General features: G+C 32.2%; 1 protein-coding gene across 1 annotated transcript in view; it reads right to left on the minus strand.

Moving 5' to 3' along the window:
* Positions 1-568: 568 nt before the first annotated feature.
* LOC111052550 (4-coumarate--CoA ligase 1) overlaps positions 569-19,667 on the minus strand; it is a 38,327-nt gene continuing 19,228 nt past the window's right edge. The window contains exons 5-8 of the mRNA XM_039420763.1: positions 14,346-14,618; positions 7,074-7,301; positions 4,433-4,598; positions 569-1,605 (exon numbers count right to left, since the gene is read on the minus strand). Coding sequence (XP_039276697.1) covers positions 1,484-1,605; positions 4,433-4,598; positions 7,074-7,301; positions 14,346-14,618 — 789 coding nt within the window. The 3' untranslated portion in view covers positions 569-1,483. The remainder of the gene's footprint in view (positions 1,606-4,432; positions 4,599-7,073; positions 7,302-14,345; positions 14,619-19,667) is intronic.

Below are 19,667 nucleotides of genomic sequence, written 5' to 3' on the forward strand. Positions count from 1 at the left end.
ATGCAAAATTCAAAAAAAACCTTGTGTATACATCGACGCGCAGTTGAAAGAGAGGCTTTTCGCACATTCCTGCCAAATCTCATCGAATTCTATCAACGCGTTTGGCCGTAATCGCGTTACATACAGACAGACAAAAGAAAATCCCAGTTAAAACATAGACTTCACTACGTTCGGTCAATTATTGAAGTAAAAACATTTTTCCCCACTATTTTTCTAGTCATAGAATAAAATTGAGTTATGTGTCACATAATATAGAGACTGCTTTTTGAAATTTTCAAGTTGCTACCACTTGTAACCTCTATAAAAAAGGTGAATTTTCATTTCCATAAGGAAAAGTAAGGGCCAATCCATACAAGGCGTTTTTTCAGTCGGCATGACAGAGGATTGGTGTATCGAGAGAGTTTTCTGTTCAGCCAATCATAGAGCTTCCTTTCGACTGAAAAAACCTCGTGTGTCTTGGCCCTTGGACTAATTGACCCACAGCAATCCTTGAAGGTTCCAGGATGCCATAAGAATCAATTGCTGAAATACAAGCAGTTGCATGAAATCTAAAAAGAAAGAGCAATATGTATTTTGTTTAAACTTTTATTATCAAAATAAATTTCAATAAATATAATTCAATCGATTTTAATTTTTATTTCACATCACTTAAACAAAAAGAAATCATAATATAATAATAAAAGTTTAATAATAATAAAGTTAATCTGTATTATTCAAAGCAATTTCCAATAAATTATTGGAATATGGCACAGAATACTAAACAGTTAATGAATTTTTCAGTCTGTAATGTACAGTGCAATTTTAACAATTATTTCGATAGATAATAACTTATAACTTATAGTTGATTACGAACAGTTATTGAAAAGTTACGTCAATGCACAAACAAAACTTCAGCTACCGTATGTCTAATTTTATTTTTTCCACACTGAAACCAATGATTTAAAAACTAATAACTAGGCCTCAAACCAAATCCAAAGTCGTTCAAATCAAAATCAAAAGCACACTTTACAATCAAGAATACATCACATTGAAATCTTAATAAAATTAGATTACACAATGGTCTTTTAAAAACTATTATTACTTATTATTGGCTGTAGAAATTTCATTTTTTGAAGTACACTAATCCTAGCTCCAGAAATGAGAACGCTAATCCTAGCTCCAGAAATGAGAACGGGCGAGCCAAACAGATGATCAAGTTCATGGAGAAAAGGGAACGAATGGGATAGATTGAGAGAGAAAATCAGAAAAAATCGTAAAAATAGTGCTTTACAACAAAATTGTGTCATAAAATAATAAAGATGGAACGATGTCAAGTAAGACAACTGTTAAAAACAGGGAAAATATAAATTGCAAATAGAGACTATTTGCAAAGTGTTTGAAAGGTATAGCCTATTCCACGAAAATAATCACGTATATAAAATTGTTTGAAAAACTTCACGCCACCAAGTCTATCTTTAAAAACCATGAAGAAAATGAGAAGTCCTCATAATTTTGATTTGATTCCATCTCTCAAGATCCTCCGTAGAACTTTTCCACTAGGGTTGCGCGGTATCACTGATACAAATTCCACTCCTCCTCTTAGACGTTTTTGTGAGGAGACCTTACCTGAAATAAAATATAGACGATTCAAATAATCAATCCAATACTATTAAACGAGCAATTTCTGTTTATATGTTTAGATGTTTGGATGTTTATATGTTTGTATTTCACCGGATCTCGAAAACGTCTCTAACGATTGTCACGAAATTCAGAACATAGTAGGTTTATAATATAAAGATTCGATTGCCCTAGGTCTCATCCCTGGAAAAACTCTCTGAAGGACATTAAAAGGATAATTCATCCTTGGAAGAACAGATTTCGTCGTCTGTCGATAACAGAAGATGCGTGTGCCTGAGTGGGAGATCAGCTGTGTAATCTTTCAAACAGCTTACCGTATCTCGCGAGAAATATTATCTAGAAATTTTAGTAGACTCTATCAAAATAATCTGATTTGTTGACAGGACATGGTTTATCACTCTAAATTAAAGTACGGTATATCATAATATTCAAAGTTAATCATTATTTTACAATTTTAAGTGATTAGTGAGTGCTATTTTGTTATTCAATTTGGTTTGTAAATAATCTAAATTAGAACTTCTCTGTTTTTAAATATTTTGATTGAAAATTGTACCTGAATTATTCAAGTGTATGAAACATAACCTACTTTTTGGAACATTTATAATGTATAAATCAAAATACGGGGAAGGAACAGTTTTGGGCTGTGCCTGATTGTCCTTACCCAATCATTTTTTAAGAATTGTGCACTGTTTATCAATAAATAAATAACGAGCAAAGCTCGGTACCCCGATATTACAAAGGTAAATGAATAAAATGAAGTATTAAAGCATGAATAAAGAGGTGATGAAGAATGAATAATGGAGAAAGAATAAGATTATGATTTCCCTACAGATGTAGTTACCTGGCAACATAATATTGATGTTGATTCAATACGTAAATTGAGTTACTTCATATCTACCATTCACAGTGTAAGCATTAAAAGGTATTTTCTATTCAATCATGGTTTATTCAATTTTCATATTATTTTTAGTTACAATAGTTGCGACGAGGATTATAATGAAATGCCAACAGTACCCAAATGCTAAAATCATACAAATTCGAATTTAGAGTGAAATTTTATTTGATCTATGTTACAAAGAAACTATGAAGATTACATAACACATTCTCTTCAAATTTTCTACATATTCAGCAATTGAATACGGAATCTTTTACAATTCTTTAGAACAGTTTGAAACTAAATGATAGAGAATACTGTTTCTTATACCGTAGGCCTATACAATATTGCTGTGTCTGAAGCCTACAGTTCAATATTTCATGAGTGTGATCTGTGGTTTTCAACAAATTAATACAGGTTTTTGGTAATTTTCAGGCTTTTTTAGTGTTGATGAGTTTCGTCAAACACCGTTTATTGGATAAGACGTGAAAGATGGTGAGTTTGAGCTTGAAAAAAGAAATATACTCGCTTATTCATTCTAATGTTATTTTGAGAATGGTATTGGATGGAAAAATACTTGTTAATAGCTAAACATACTTCATACTGGTATTTATATAAGTATATACTGTATACTACAGTAACTATATCAACCATATATAGTTACATAGTAACTATAGTTACTATGTAAGTAGATAGTAATGTACATAGTTATATAGTAGTATAGCACAGCACAGCACAGCATATACTAGCATATAGCATATCATCTATAAAATAGAATTATAGTACGCTTTGAAATAAATGAAATAATAGATAAAAGTTGCGTTTACACCAAAGCTATTAACAAAATGTTAATAACTAAATCCTCATCGATTCTATTAGATTCAATGGAACTTGACAAACACATAATGTTTATCATGTGTATGATAAGTTATGTTCAATCTAATAGAATCTATAAGGATTAAGTTATTAACATTTTGTTAATAGCTTTGGTTGTAAACGCAGCTTTAGTATACAAATTATAACAGTTATATTTTTAAAAACCTGACGTTGGTGTAAATACTAAAACTATTTGTTATAATTTGTATTTTTAATCTATTTTTTTATTAATTTCTAAGAATACTACAACTCTATTTTTATAAATAGAAGAAAGTAACCCTAAATTCATACATTTTAATAGCATATTATCATATACCATACACTACAAGACAATACTATATAGTCTTACCTTATACATGTTTCATATTCATCAATCATATAAATATGTTTAATAAATATATCTAAAATAGGATTAAATTTAAAATAATAAAATATCATGTATTACATGAATATCATGGAGTCAATGTTGGTTACATTATTGCCATTAAATCTGAAATATTTAATAAATTACTTCAATATTGTTTCCCATCACGAACTGCTTATTATTAAAAAATCACTCTTTGCTATTAAAAAGAACGACTAGCAGTCTGATTTTTTTCCAATAGATCAAGGTACCTAGAATACATTTTGTATTCAAGGTACATTGCGATAAATTATTATTCAATTACTATAACAACGAGATTTTTCGGATGGTCCGTCATCTTCCTAGAATATGTCCAACGCTTAACTAAGTTTACTTGTGGATATGGCTGCATTTATCATAATGTGTTTCATATGGAGTTCAAACGAACAGTTGACATTTCTCCGTTTGAACCGGGTATCTACATACGGGCTCTCAGATACTCGGTTTAAACGGAGGAATATCAGCTGCTCGTTTAAACTCCGTATGAAACACATTATGATAAATGCAACCATATCCACAAGTAAACGTGGTTACTGCATCATCTTCCTGGAAGATGGTTGACCTGCCGAAAAATCTTGTTGTCATAGTAAGTGAATAATTCTTGGAAAAATTCTGACTGCTAGTCGTTCTTTTTAATAGCGAAAAGTGATTGAATAAATTACCTTTGACATAATCGACTATATCTCTTTCCATGATGTCAGCTCCTGGCTGCTTGACCACATAAGCTTTCGGCAGTTCACCTGATGACTCATCTGCAATTCCTATGACTGCCGCATCTTTAACCTGGGGGTGCGTAAGAATCACTCCCTCCAGTTCAGCTGGGGCTACCTGTATAAACAAAGTTTACATAATTACTTTACAATTATTTCAAATGATTTTATTTAGAGAGTTTATAAAATTTTAGACAGAACTTGAGTTTGTGGCCTGAGCCCGATTTCACAACACTGGTGTGTCTTTTAAATGCTTGCTACCATTGGACTCCCCAGATTTTTCTGTTTATTAGTTCTGAAATTTGCAATTATTGTAATTTTTCTAGTTATTAATATATGAATACCGTACCATTGTTCAATATTGTAACCCTGACAATATCTAAGTCAGAAGAATGAAGCAGTTGAGATTGAAAATAAACGAATTCTAAGACGGGATGTACACCGGAGAAACGCATTTCGTGAAGCCCTCTTTCATGAACTTGTTTCATGCAATCCGTTTCACTTGCGCATGCATACAAAAGAAACGTTTCCTGCTTAATCTTATCAGTCGATTTCGAGCAACTTTCGTTTCACGTTTCCTGAAACTTTTTTCACAAAACGCGTTTCTCCGGTGTGCATCAGGCCTAAACAGCTTACTCATCGTTCTTGACTTACAGACTTTACTGAACTGGTGCACTATAGTGAGGTCCACGTTATAATGGTAGTGGAGAAAGATAGGAGAATAGCTTTGCTGATTCAGCCTCGCCACTGTCTTCTATAGAGGATAGCTGACACCAGAATTTTATGATGTAGTATTAACTGTTTATTATTGTTAAAAATAATCAATTATAATCTATTTGAGGAAGAAATATATTTTTCAATAATTGAGGTAATACATTTTTATGATTGAGATGAAATATTTTGTTAATTAACTTCTGTTAAATACACGGCAACATTGCAGAGCTAGGAAAATAGCTCAATCTTCTTTGTCGAATGATAGACAAGTATATCAAAACCAATGTTGATCGAATACTGTCATTATAACGTGGACCTCAATATAGTAAACCAGAAAATTCTTGTCAGTGTAATACCAGTTATTGAATCGTTCATTGGACCGGTATTCTTGAAATATGGTGGTCTTTTGACTCGTGTATTGGTTTTTTCAAATTCAAATTTATTTATTCATCTGTATGGATAAAATATTGACAAACAGAAGTATGTATATCATGTTCACAATCACTTGGTATATTTATCTATTACATAATTAGGGAATACTACAAGCATTACGTCCTACTCAGTCTTCATTACCGCTGGAAGCTTTGTGCCGCTGGTAGTCTCTCATACTATGCAGTTCTTACACTCTTACCCCAAACAGTAATCCTAGACTTTAGTCATCAGTAATCGACTTGAATTGAACATAAATTCGGTTTGAATTTGGAACATAAACAACCTCTATAGTCTATACCATGAGATATCTTCTTATACTAATCTTTCCTCTATGGTAGTACGTAGGTACATGGGAAACCAATGAACTCAGTATTAATAACTTTTTTCCTGACAGAAAAATCGGTTTGTAATTGGAACATAAACGACCTCTATACATACCATGGGATATTTTATTGTTCTATCTTTCTCCTATGATAATACGAGCCAAAATATGAAACCTTTCCATGACGAAACACTATATAATAACTTTGTTGTAGTTTTGACACTCTGTTACGTTTGTAAATATTTGAATATCACTTACTTTTTTGGCAAATTGAGGTATGCATTTCACTTCTGAGGATGAAGCTCCTCCTCAAAAGTGAAACGCATACCTCAATTTGCCAAAAAGTAAGTGATATTCAAATATTTACAAATGTAACAGAGTGACAAAACTACAACAAAGTTATAAAAACTCGTTACAGATGGAATTAAATAGAGAATGAATTTATTCAAATCCTAATTAATATATAATTATTATTAAACGAAAATCCTAAATAAATGCTGCAATCACCCCGAAGACCTCTGCTACTGCAGACATTGACAACAGGGCTAACAGCTATATGGAAATTCGATGAGAACTACTATCCAAAAATTAGTTGCCAGTTTGTCAGTTTGGTGTAAAGGCAAGCATTCCTGACTGGCAATTGGGAGGTACCGGGTTCGATTCCCGGGCTGGCAACTAATTTTTGGATAGTAGTTCTCATCGAATTTCCATCTAGCTGTTTGCCCTGTTGTCAATGTCTGCAGTAGCAGAGGTCTTCGGGGTGATTTGCAGCATTTATTTAGGATTTTCGTTCAATGATAATTATTATATATTAATTAGCATTTGAATAAATGCATTCTCTATTTAATTCCATCTGTAACTAGTTGGCCGCTATGGCTTTGTATAAAATGAGCGCTGCTATCCAGAGATTGTCAGTTTGGTGTAAGGGCAAGCATTCCTGACTGGCAATTGGGAGGTACCGGGTTCGATTCCCGGGCTGGCAACTAATTTTTGGATAGTAGTTCTCATCGAATCTCCATCTAGCTGTTAGCCCTGTTGTCAATGTCTGCAGTAGCAGAGGTCTTCGGGGTGATTTGCAGCATTTATTTAGGATTTTCGTTCAATAATAATTTTATAAAAACTCACCTGAAATCCTTTATACTTGATGAGCTCTTTCAGTCTATCAACAATGTAGAAGTTTTCTTCTTGGTCATAGTATCCGACATCTCCTGTATGTAACCAGCCTTGTTTGTCAATTATGTTGGCAGTGGCAGTGGGGTTGTCATAGTATCCTTGCATGATGTGAGGTCCGCGGAAGCACAGTTCTCCGATCACATTGGCACCAACGCTCTCTCCAGTCTCCAAATCAACCACCTGTCAAATTAATAATATTCACAATCACTTAAATTCATTACCGTATAAAATTTTATGAATAAAAATTGAATATCGGGGGACCGAGCTTCGCTCTATAGTGCAAAATAATAGAAAATGTATTACGAAAGAGGAGATTATCCTATTATATTAAGCGAGCAATTTCTGTATGTCTGTAAATATTTTTATATTTGGTCATTCATATTTATTTATGTCCAACGGATCTCGAAAACGGCTCTAACGATTTTCACGAAATTTGGAACATAGTAGGTTTATGATATAAAAATTCGATTGCACTAGGTCTCATCCCTGGGAAAACTCGCTGAACGACATCAAAAGGATAATTCATCCTTGGAAAAACAGCTGAGACTTTCGTCGTCTGTGGATAATAAAAAAGTGAGCAAGAGAGTGCGTCTGTGGAAAATCAAATATCTCATCCCCGAAATTCATAAGCTGACGTATAGCCAGCTGTAAAATATAAACACGATCATATTAAAGAGTTGTGTTCTGTTTATCAATAAATAAAAATAACGAGCGAAGCTCGGTGTCCCGATATTAATATATTATTATAGTTTATACAGAAAGGTTCTATCTAATCACAGTGGATTGAGATTAAGATTCCCAGTGGAATACAAATATCTCTCTTACAAAGGCGCCCGGTTGCTAAAAAAACGGTTAAATTTTAATCTTGATTAATTTCACGTGAACCAAATCAGAGAAGACCGTTTTAAAAAGACGGCTTCTCTGAATGGTTCTTCTGGAATTTATCAGGATTAAAATTCAACCGGCTTTTGTGCAACGTGCACTAAGTACCTGATTGAATGATTGCAATAGTTCAACAGCCGAGTCATAATTTTGTATCAGTCCCACACACATGCACTCGCTCACTCACTTCCATTATCGATAGACGACGAATTATTAACTGTTTTTCCAAGGATGAATAATTATTATCCTTCTCATGTCCTTCAGCGATTTTTCCCAAGGATGAGACCTAGTGCAATCTAATTTTTATAATTATCATAAACTTTTTATGTTCTAAGTTTCGTGAAAATCGTTAACCGTTTTAGAAATTCGTTGGACATACATAAATAAATAAATACATACAGAAATTGCTCGCTTGATATGATAGGATATAGAGGAACTTCTACATAATTGGAAGAACACAGATTTATTTTTGTCAGTTTCGTGTTGAAACAAACACACTTACAGCTGTAGGTAGTGTTGTGTTCATTTCAACACGAAACGGCAGTCCTGTGTACAACAAGTCTGATAAAATATGGATGTGACAAAAATAATACTGTGTTCTTTCAATTACTCAAACTCATATCAGATCATTTTTATTCCAACAAAAACACATCACAATTGAAATATTAAATAAGAAGACTAAGAAATTGTCAAAAACCACAGATTTTATTAAAAGTAGAAAGACCATTGTCAATCCTATACTATTAAACGAGCAACTTCTGTTTATATGTTTAGATGTTTGGATGTTTAGATTTCTAGATGTTTATATGTTTGTATTTCACCAGATCTCGAAAACGGCTCTAACGATTCTCATGAAATTCAGAACATAGTAGGTTTATAATATAAAGATTCGATTGCACTGGGTTTCATCCCTGGGAAAAATTGCTGAAGGACATTAAAAGGATAACTATTATTCATCCTTGGAAAAACAGCTGATAATAATTATTTCGTCGTCCGTTGGTGATGGAAATGAGTGAGCGAGTTCATGTATGTGGGACTGTGTCAAAATTATGACTCAGCTGTTGAACTTTTGTAATCATTCAATCAGGTACTTAGTGCCGGTTGCAAAAAAGCCGGGTTATTTTCAATCCTGATTAATTCCAGTAGATCCATCTTTTTGAAATGGTCTTCTCTGATTTGGTTCACGTGAAGTTGATCAGGATTAAAATTTTAACAGGCTTTTGTGCAACTGGGCCTTTGTGAGGAAAATTTTTGCATTCCTCTGGGAATTAATCTCAATTTACTGCGATTAGATAGAACATTTCTGTATGAATGTTATTATAATTTCTTATTTCGTAATAATTTTTTTATGCTTTTTTACTCCAGAGCGAAGCTCGGTCCCCGATATTCTCTGATAAACTGAAACAACCAAAACTGGTTTTTCTTCTATAATAAAATCTGTGGTTTTTGACAATTTCTTGATTTTTTTATTTAATATGAATAATTCAAACAATATCAATTTCTCAACTACACAAAAAATTGACAATTGTAATAATTCACTAAAGTGATGTCCACGTTATAATGTGGATCATATCAAATAATTTTTATTCCAACAAAAACACAACACCATTGAAAAAAACACAAAAACACAACAAAATGTTAATAACTTGATCCTTATAGATTCTATTAGATTGAGCGGAACTTATCATACACATGATGAACATATGTGTTTGTCAAGTTCCGTTCAATCTAATAGAATCAATAAGGATTAAGTTATTAACATTTTGTTAATAACTTTTGTGTAAACCCAGCTTAAGAGATTGTCAAAAACAACAGATTTTATTAAAAGTAGAAAGACTGGTTTCGATGGTTAATTGTCAATCTCTGATAAACTGAAACAACCAAAACTGGTCTTTCAACTTTTAATGAAATCTGTGGTTTTTGACAATTTCTTAGTTTTTTATTTAATATGAATAATTACAACAATATCAACTTCTCAACTACAAAAAAGTGGCAATTGAAATAATTCACTATAGTGAGGTTCACGTTATAATGGCAGTAAAGAAAGATAGGAGAATAGCGGTGCCGAGATGCTCTGCCTTCTGAAGAGGATAGCTGATACCGGTATATCGTATGTTATATTATCAACTGATCATTCTAGTTTTAAATAATTAATTATTAGTCAAGTATAATTAATTAGTAGTCAATTCTTTTTCTGTAGCATCCTCTACAGAAGGCAGTGGTAAAACAGAGAATCGGCAAGCTTTTTCCCATCTTTCTTCACCCGTATCATAGCGTAGACCTCACCGTAGAAAAATAGCAAACGTCGGAAATATCCTATTATATTAAGCGAGCAATTTCTGTATAACTGTTTATATTTTTATTTTCATATTTGGTTATTCATATATATCTGGTTATTTAATATGTCCAACGGATCTCGAAAACGGCTTTACGATTTTCACGAAATTTGGAACATAGTAGGTTTATGATAAAAAATTCGATTGCACTAGGTCTCATCCCTGGGAAAACTCGCTGAAGGGCATGAAAAGGATAATAATTATTCATCCTTGGAAAAACAGATGATAATTTCGTCGTCTTTCGATAACAGAGGATGCGAGTGCTGTGTGGAAGAGAGACAGAACTATGTTCAGCTGTTGAACTATTTGCAATCAATCAACTTTTCTCTCGAGAAATACTATCTAAAAATTTTAATCGACTTGATCAAAATAATTGGATTTGTTGACATGACATGGTATATCATTCTAAATTAGAGTATAACATAGTTTTCAAAATTAATAATTATTTTACAGATTTGCCGAATCTCTGCTTTACCACTGCCTTCTGTAGAGGATGCTACAGAATAAAAATGACTATTGCAGATTTTTGACTAATAAAATATAATTGATTATTTAAAGCTAGAATGATCAGTTTATATTACAATATATGTTTGATGAGTGTTATTTTGTTGTTAAATTTGGTTTGTGAACAATCTAAATAAGAACTTTTCTGTTTTCAAATGTTTGGACTGAAAATTGGACTTGAATTCAAGTTTATGAAACATAACCTAATTACTTTTTGAAATATTTATAGTGTATAAATCAAAATTTGAGGAAGAATGAGTTTTGGGCTGTGCCTGTTAGTCCTTCCCCAATCAATTCAAAGAATTGTGTTCTTTTTATCAATAAATAAATAACGAGCGAAGCTCGGTGCCCCAATATTGTAATATAAACTGATCATTCTAGCTTTAAATAATCAATTATATTTTATTAGTCAAGAATCTGTAGCAGTCAATTTTTATTTTGTAGCATCCTCTACAGAAGGCAGTGGTAAGGCAGAGAATCGGCAACGCTATTTTCCTGTCTTTCTTCACCGCCATCATAACGTACACCTCACCATAAATGTCGCAAATATATTATATATACTACAGGAGTAAACCGTCAATAGTGAACCGTCAAAAATATCTGGCTCTGCTGAGATTCGAACTCGGGCCACTGGTTTTCGAAGCCAGCGTCTAGACCACTAGACCACGGCTCCTCCACAGAACAAACCCGTATAAATTGAAAGACCCCCTCGTAGGTCGTTCAGTCGAGCCAATAGTGAATCTTTTGCTGTTCAAACTACCAGGCTCGCATACCCGCATAGCACTGTAGCAGTTGCTATAGTGAGTGAGGTCCTCGTTTTACTAGTGGAGAAAGATAGGAGAACAGCGTTGCTGATTCCCTGCCTTTTCACTGCCTTCTATAGAAGAAAACTGATACCGGTATATCTTATTTCATTTCATTTCATTTATGTATTATTACTGGTCATTCTAGTTTTAAATTATCAATTATTATATTTAATTAGTCAATTAAATATACTTTCAATTTTCAAATAATGAATTTTTACTATCGAGATCGAATATTTTGTTAATTTATTATATTTCTACATTGTTAAAAACGATCTGGCAACTTTGCGAGCTAGGAAAAAGGATAGCGCTATCTGCTTTGTCGAATTACAGACAAGGGAAGCAACACCAGTGTTAATCAAATACTGCCATTATAACCACTCTCTATATTACTACTGTATCTTTATTGGAAAATTGATACAGTTAGTTTCTGCCTTAACAGTAATACTAGGCCCACTTGCTAAATTACTATTTTAGTCTGTTTTATTTCAGCTGCTTGTTGAAGGGAGTTCATAATCATTGGAGCTCTTGGAAATTTTCGTTATATTTTTGATTAATTTTCAAACACTTTACATTTTTATCAGTAGGTGGGTTGGAAATAATAGAGTAGCTCAGTTAGAAATATGATATTTCATACTCAGAACGAAATGTTGTGGTTCATTATTATACAGCTGCATATATAGATTCTTAATTTACCGAGGATGGTTATATGACGAATCGCTTATTTCGAGAAACAATATATATCTATTTTTTTTTGACATTTTCACTTTTTAACTGAAATACATTCTTCTAATGTAAATACATCGTTTCATAGAGAAACAACACTAATCCAATGTTTCCTTGGACAACAGAAATGGCATTGAATATTCAGTTCATTTGAGAAACCACACATCTACAATACATGTGTGATTTCTGTAACTAAACCTTTATGATAATAAAGGTGATAGTAAATTGGAATAGTGACTGAAGCCCCAAGAGGCGGTGAATCACACAGCAAAAGATATGAATTGATGAAGGTAAAAATCATGGACATTAAAGATTAAGACAATAGTTATCATACCTTTTTCAAGTTTGTGCATACATCTTTCATTCAATTTTCAATAAATATAGTTAACATAAAAACAACTTACTATTGATATTTTTATCATGCTATCCTTCTTCATTTATTTGAGAAACCACACATGTCCAAATTTTTAAAATTTATTGAATAAAATAGAATTGACATGTTGAAGAAATAAATTGAGGAATCATCTCAGAATTAAGTTTATTGGATATTAAAAAAAACTAACCATAAACCGAGAGTGTACTGGTGATTTAGTTGTAATTATGTTTTTCTTTGCTCCTAAAAAATATCATTTTGTGGACATGTGTTGTTTCTCAAATAATCGATTCTATTATTATTTCTTCAAAATTGTAGTGGTTCAAGTTATCAGTACAGTAACTATATTACCCACAGTATGGCCATTGGAATTTTTTTTCCCGCCGCCGCCATGAAGATTCCAAATATTTGAATTTTACAATGGAGCTTATAGGCGATTATAAGTAAAATCGCTTGCCTTTACTCATTAAAGCATATTTTTGTGATTATTAACTCCGATATAATTTCTTTAATGTTTTTTCTATATTCCCAATATAGTTTTGGAACTTGAAATAGTGATTCGTAGATAATAGCGAGTGAAAATGAAAGGTAGGTAACGTAACCTAAAAGCTGAATCTCCAAAAAACTATCAAAATATGTCATGATATTGTAATAAATTTTGTTCCATTGACAAAGAATAATGAAGTTCTCATATCTATTTGTATAAATATGATGGAATTCTCATCACATAGATTCCATAACATTCAAAAATCTTGTTTTATTAGTTGACAGCCAATAAGTCTGACGAAAATATTGTAAACACATTGAATATAAATATTGGATATTGGATATAAACTGTGGAAAAGCCAATTGTTCTAGCCATAGTTCAACTTAATGATTTAAATAAACATTTAAGCAATTCAAAAAGAAAACACATAACCCATAACCATTATTATTCATATTTAGTGATATTTCAAATCATTGATATTGCTCGTGGTAATGCAACTCTGAATCCATATTTTATCAATAACTATTGACCAATTATTGAACATAGTTGTTATGGACAGGGTACACAGTACTGGAGAGAATCAATAATAGAAGTCAAGACGCACTAATTAATCAGCACTTAATCACGGTTAAAAATTTCATAAAATGTTATATTTAATTGAGCCGCAATACATATTTTGAAATTTGATTATTTGAAGTTCGGTCCAATTAATTGGATGAGGAAATACAATAAAATTGAAATTTATCTTTCTGCATATTTATCTAGATTACTTGTTCCCAATAAGTTGTCCGCGAAAGCTCTAGAAGTGGTCTGCGATGAGTCCGAAGGAAAGAAAATTAATGTTTGAAGCTTTATTAGTGTTTTTTAAATTTTCTTTATTGCCTATATTAAAGTATAACCAATTTTCCTTCGTCCCCCTTTGATAGTCAATGGCCATACTGTGGGTAATATAGTTACTGTTGTTATCAGTTTGTCAAGTTTTAAATTTGACCCTAGCGGAGCACGGGCTACTTGATAGTCTTGAATAAACACTTCTTGAATATTGATTTTTAAAATTTTGAATTATCTTGAATGAACACAATATTCATCATTTGTATTTATAATTGGACTCACCTTTCCTTCGGCTCCAGCCAGCAGTTTACCAACAGTCAACGGATTGTTGCTATCCTTGGGAGCCGCGGTGATTGCAATGGACAGCTCGGTCATCCCATATCCTTGGCGAATGTTTTTCAATTTGAGCCTCTTCTTGACCGCGTTGATGGTCTCCACGGAGCATGGAGCCGCGCCGACGAACACGCTCCTCACACTGGACATATCGTACTTGTCAACCAACGGATGTTTCGCTAGGAACACCATCAGCGGCGGTACAGTGGGTAAAACACTCACCTAATTTCAAAAACAGAATGTCAGATTGTTTTAAAGTTCGTTAGGCCTATACCCCAATCATCTATTTATATCGAGCTATACTTAAAGAGAGATGTAACATATATTGTTATAATATTATTATCAGAATAATATGTTTACTTTGAATATTGTGTATGATGTTAATTTATACGTGTTATTTATTTACAAGCGCTTTCTACAAGTATTTTAAGCCTAGGTGATGATTAATAATACTACACAAACGTTTCTAAACTGTGATGATTTCATGAATGGATCAACGGAGAGGTAATGAATAGCTGAAATGGAACTTGAGAATGATATAACTATTAAATAGCTATGCGAACTTTGTTATTCAATTAGTCTAATGCTTGTTTTATTCATAATCTTGCTTTCTTCTTTATAACTATAATCTCTTTCACCTCATCTCTGGAAAGTTTCCACTTTTATTTTTTTAGGTACCTACCTACGTTGGTTATAATTATCAACTTCTTTGTGTCTTTGTTTGATCTTTTTTTAATAACCTACCTGCGCACAGGTTTTAAACCTATGCAGGTATCATTTTCCCTCAAATATTACCCGTAATTATCTATAATAGACATTATATTTATTCTATTAGCAGCAATGTTACTTTCTTATTAATAAACTATAAATATAAAGCTACATTTAGCATCAACTTGCTAATGCAATAAGTAAGTTCCCTTATTGTTTTTCGTTTTCTTTGTTTGTAATGTTTTTTTTGGGAAAAAAATAAATAATAAAAATATATTTAAGATTATGACTCCGTGTGTATGCTTATTTTGATTAATAATGATATTGATAAATTGTCTTGATTGTAAATATGTTGACAAATGAATGAATCGATTGATTGGTATCTATTCATTCTTTCAATAGATTGTCACATATTTTATCACATTCAATCAATAAATCATTCGACTTGTCAAATATAAAATCTAGTCACAGAATGTCTATTTCTAACACTAAAATACGACCAAAATGACAATAGTTTATTGGATAGAAAATAAATACACTTTACATATTCAGTAATGCAATACAAGGAATATAAAAATGAATATGAAAAACCCTCATCATAGAGCATTTCAGATTGTCAACATTTTTTTTTCTAGTATAACAGCATCCTTCCCCGAATGCTGGACGTTGCACACCTTACAACAATTGGGATCAATAAACACAATTTCAAAAGGTATTTCAAGCTTCCCCAATTATCTAGAGCTATTAAAGAATTCAAAGTGATTGGATCTCCTTTGGATTACAGTTGTTCAACTTAACAAATCAAGCATGTGATATTGAAAAATTATTTAAATCCTTCATGAGAGTTTTATAGACTTGGAGAAACCAGAGTGTTCGTTTTAATTGTAATGTGTGTCTTGAAGCAACGTAACTATAATATTATAATGGATAAGACTGATTGGATTCAAGATTGAAATGATCGATAGTATCAATTGTTGTAGACCTATAGTTAATTATGCCAGAGAATAGTAACGAATATAGCCTAACCAATGCTGTAACCGAAATTCTGAGTTTTAAAAATATTTTGTGTTGTATATAATAACTATTTAAAATATCTAGTGAAAGCTATATAAATAGAACTAAGGACTTCTGCTAATATTGACCAAAGTATTAAATAGCAGAAGGGAATATGAAGAAGGAAACTGTCCAAAAACTGTGCCCAGACCGGGAATCGAACCCGGTACCTCTCCGTTGCCGGCGAAGCGGCTTTAAGGCTGTGCAAAGGCTAAAATAAACTTTCTACTGGTGATATTTTTCAACGTTTTTCGATTTGTATATCATCAGGCTATCAAAATGAAATAGTTTTCTTGGGAAAACATTTTTTTCCGATCATTACTTTTCGAGATATGAGCGCCTAAAGTTTAAATTTTTGGGACAGAACATTACAAATTCAGTAAGAGATAAATCAATGAGATTTGAAGGATAAATTCATCATGATGATTCTGATTAAATAAAACAAAAATTCTCTGAGAATATCAATTTTCGAGAAAGTTATTCAATTTACTAAAAATAACCAAAAATAACTTTTAGTTGAGTGATAACTAAAAGTTACCACTAAGTCATTTTTGGTAAATTGTATAACTCTCTCAAAAATTGATATTTTCAAATGATTTTAGCTTTATTTAATCAATAATGCCGTGAAGAATTTATCCTCTGAATCTCATGGATTTATCTCTCACCGAATTTGAAATGTTCTGTCCCAAAAATTTTAACTTTAGGCGCTCATATCTCGAAAAGTAATGATCGGAAAAAATGTTTTCCTGAAAACTATTTTATTTTGATAGCTTGATGATATACAAATCGAAAAACTTTGAAAAATATCACCAGTAGAAAGTTTATTTTTAGCCTTTGCACAGCCTTAAGGCTTTCATATTTTTCATATTTCTGCAGTAAAAAATATTTAACGGTCAATATTCGCAGTGGCAGAAGTCCTTAGCTCTATTTATACAGCTTTCATTTGAAATTTGAGATACGGTAATTATTACACAATAATAATATTCCAGTAGTTGGTTAACTGCAATTTCTAATAAATCTTCAATCTAAAATATTTTGTTATATTGAACGTTGTTACATTATTGAGTTGATCACCAGTATGAAATCATCCAAATTTCAAATTAATAGAAAGATTTCTTGGATAGTTATTGGAAAATATAATTATGTTGGACTCCTAGCACTGGCTCATAGCATTCAAGAAAACTCATATTCAATATTCAAATATTCAGAGCAATACACTATCAACACAACTCCTTTCATTCTATGTATTGTTACAATCACACTTGTTTGAGAAAGTTTGAACTGTATATGAACAACTGTGCATATTTGTTTCAAGAGAACAGTGAATAATAGGCTTGAAATATTTCAACAAAAGAAGGCAAGTGTGATAACAATATCGGGATTGGATCGAGAGCAAAATTAAATAACAGCGTTTGTATTATGATGCCAAATAAAGAGCAAAAAAATATCATTACTGCTACCGAAAAACAATAGAATCAAATCGAACAAGAATTTTTCAACGTTGTAGTTCAAAAATGATATTTTAATCAGTATTTCAGATTAATATGTAGTTTTATTACCAACTGTAAAGTGCAGTAAAATAGATTCATCAATTAGAATGAGATAAATCGAATTTTTGCTACAGATAAAAACTCAAAAATATCATTTCTTAATTCAAGTTGACTATGTATTTGACTGATCTAGGCTACGTTATGAATTCGTAGAACGTTATGAATATAAAATATATTGTACCTCGATAGTTGCCTATAATAAATAAATTAAATGAATATTATAGTTGCCTATTATATTATAAATAATATAATATAAAGTGAAGAATTGGTTTATACACGTAGGCTACGGAATATGAAATTCAAGATGACGCATTATCACGTCTCAACTACTAGACTGATTAACTTGCTATTTTGCATATTGATTCTTAATTTACCGAGGGTGGTTAGAGGTCAATTTTGAATTCTTCAAGATCGCAGTAGCTCAAGTTTTCAGTCTGTCAAGTTCTTAATTAGATCCTTGCTGAGCACGGGGTTACCTGCTTGTCAATAATATAAATATATTACACTGTATATAACTATTATAAGATAAATCCATTATTGTATGAATAGTATCAATATCTATATATATAAAAGCGAAATGGCACTCACTGACTGACTGACTGACTGACTGACTGACTCACTCACTCACTCGCATAACTAAAAACCTACCGGACCAAAAACGTTCAAATTTGGTAGGTATGTTCAGTTGGCCCTTTAGAGGCGCACTAAGAAATCTTTTGGCAATATTTTAACTCTAAGGGTTGTTTTTAAGGGTTTAAAGTTCGTCCTTTAGCATGTATATTCTTCTTCTCCCAATCTCTTAATTATAATTGAAATTTCCATATCATATGTTACTATAGAACTATAATCTAGATAGAGTAGGCCTACATCTTCGAAACAGTTGTTAACTGGCAACTAAATTAATAATTTTGTCAGGTTGGCATTAAGTTGAGTTGACTTTGTTAGGTTGGCACCAAGTTGAAGATTTAAATGCATTTATCGCGGAAAAATTGATTGGGCACTGCTACTTCAATGCTGGGGATATTATATTACTAGCCGTCAGGCTCGCTTCGCTCGCCATATCCGTTTAGCCAGACGTTTAGTCTGGACCCCCGACTGGATTGTCCTAACATATGATAAAAATGCAGGCGAGCGAAGCGAGCCTGCTGATCTCATTCTTGGACGATCCAGTCGGGGGTCCAGGGGGCGGAGCCCCCTGGCTAGACGGATATGGCGAGTGAAGCGAGCCTGACGGCTAGTGATTTGATATACTTATAACGGTATTTATGGTATTGATAATAAAAATATTAAATAATCACAAATCTATTTGTTAGTATTGGACAAATTAAAAAACTATCTTCCTTTCTAAAAGCAAATTTCTAAGTGGCTACTATCACAATCGCCTGGTGCAATTGAAAGTTTCTTCACAGTTTTGGGTTAATTTTTCCCCCAGGTATGAAAAAATAAATTGAAATTGCTCTAATTGCTATTGTTAATTGTAAGTGGAAGTTGTGTGAATGAATTATTACAAGAATTTTTGCTCCTACTTGCACGCGAATTATATTATACATAATATAATTTAGCAAGTAGTAATTGAAATTTACACTATGAACAGAGATATTGTGGTATTTCTTCATATTGAGGTGAAATAGAAACGATGTTGTCAGTTCCACATAATTTATTCGAGCCAAACTTAAGTTTCAATGCACTAAGGCATTATCTTCAGTGGTCTTAAAGTATCTCAAAGTATCCTATACCTACTTGTTCAAAATTACAACAAAAAATATCTACAACATAATAAAATCTGGTGTGGCGCACTCACACAACTTTCCTTGCCGTTATGAAAATTAATCAACTGAACGCTAGTGTTCCCGCGCATCTCAAGTCTACTATTCTAAGATGTGAGCCAGCTGGTGACAGGACAATAGCGCTACAGACACACGAAGTCTGCTATCTCTTCCTAGTGAATGATTTAATAGAA

Source organism: Nilaparvata lugens, chromosome 2 (assembly GCF_014356525.2).
Source record: "Nilaparvata lugens isolate BPH chromosome 2, ASM1435652v1, whole genome shotgun sequence".
Lineage (NCBI taxonomy): Eukaryota > Metazoa > Arthropoda > Insecta > Hemiptera > Delphacidae > Nilaparvata > Nilaparvata lugens.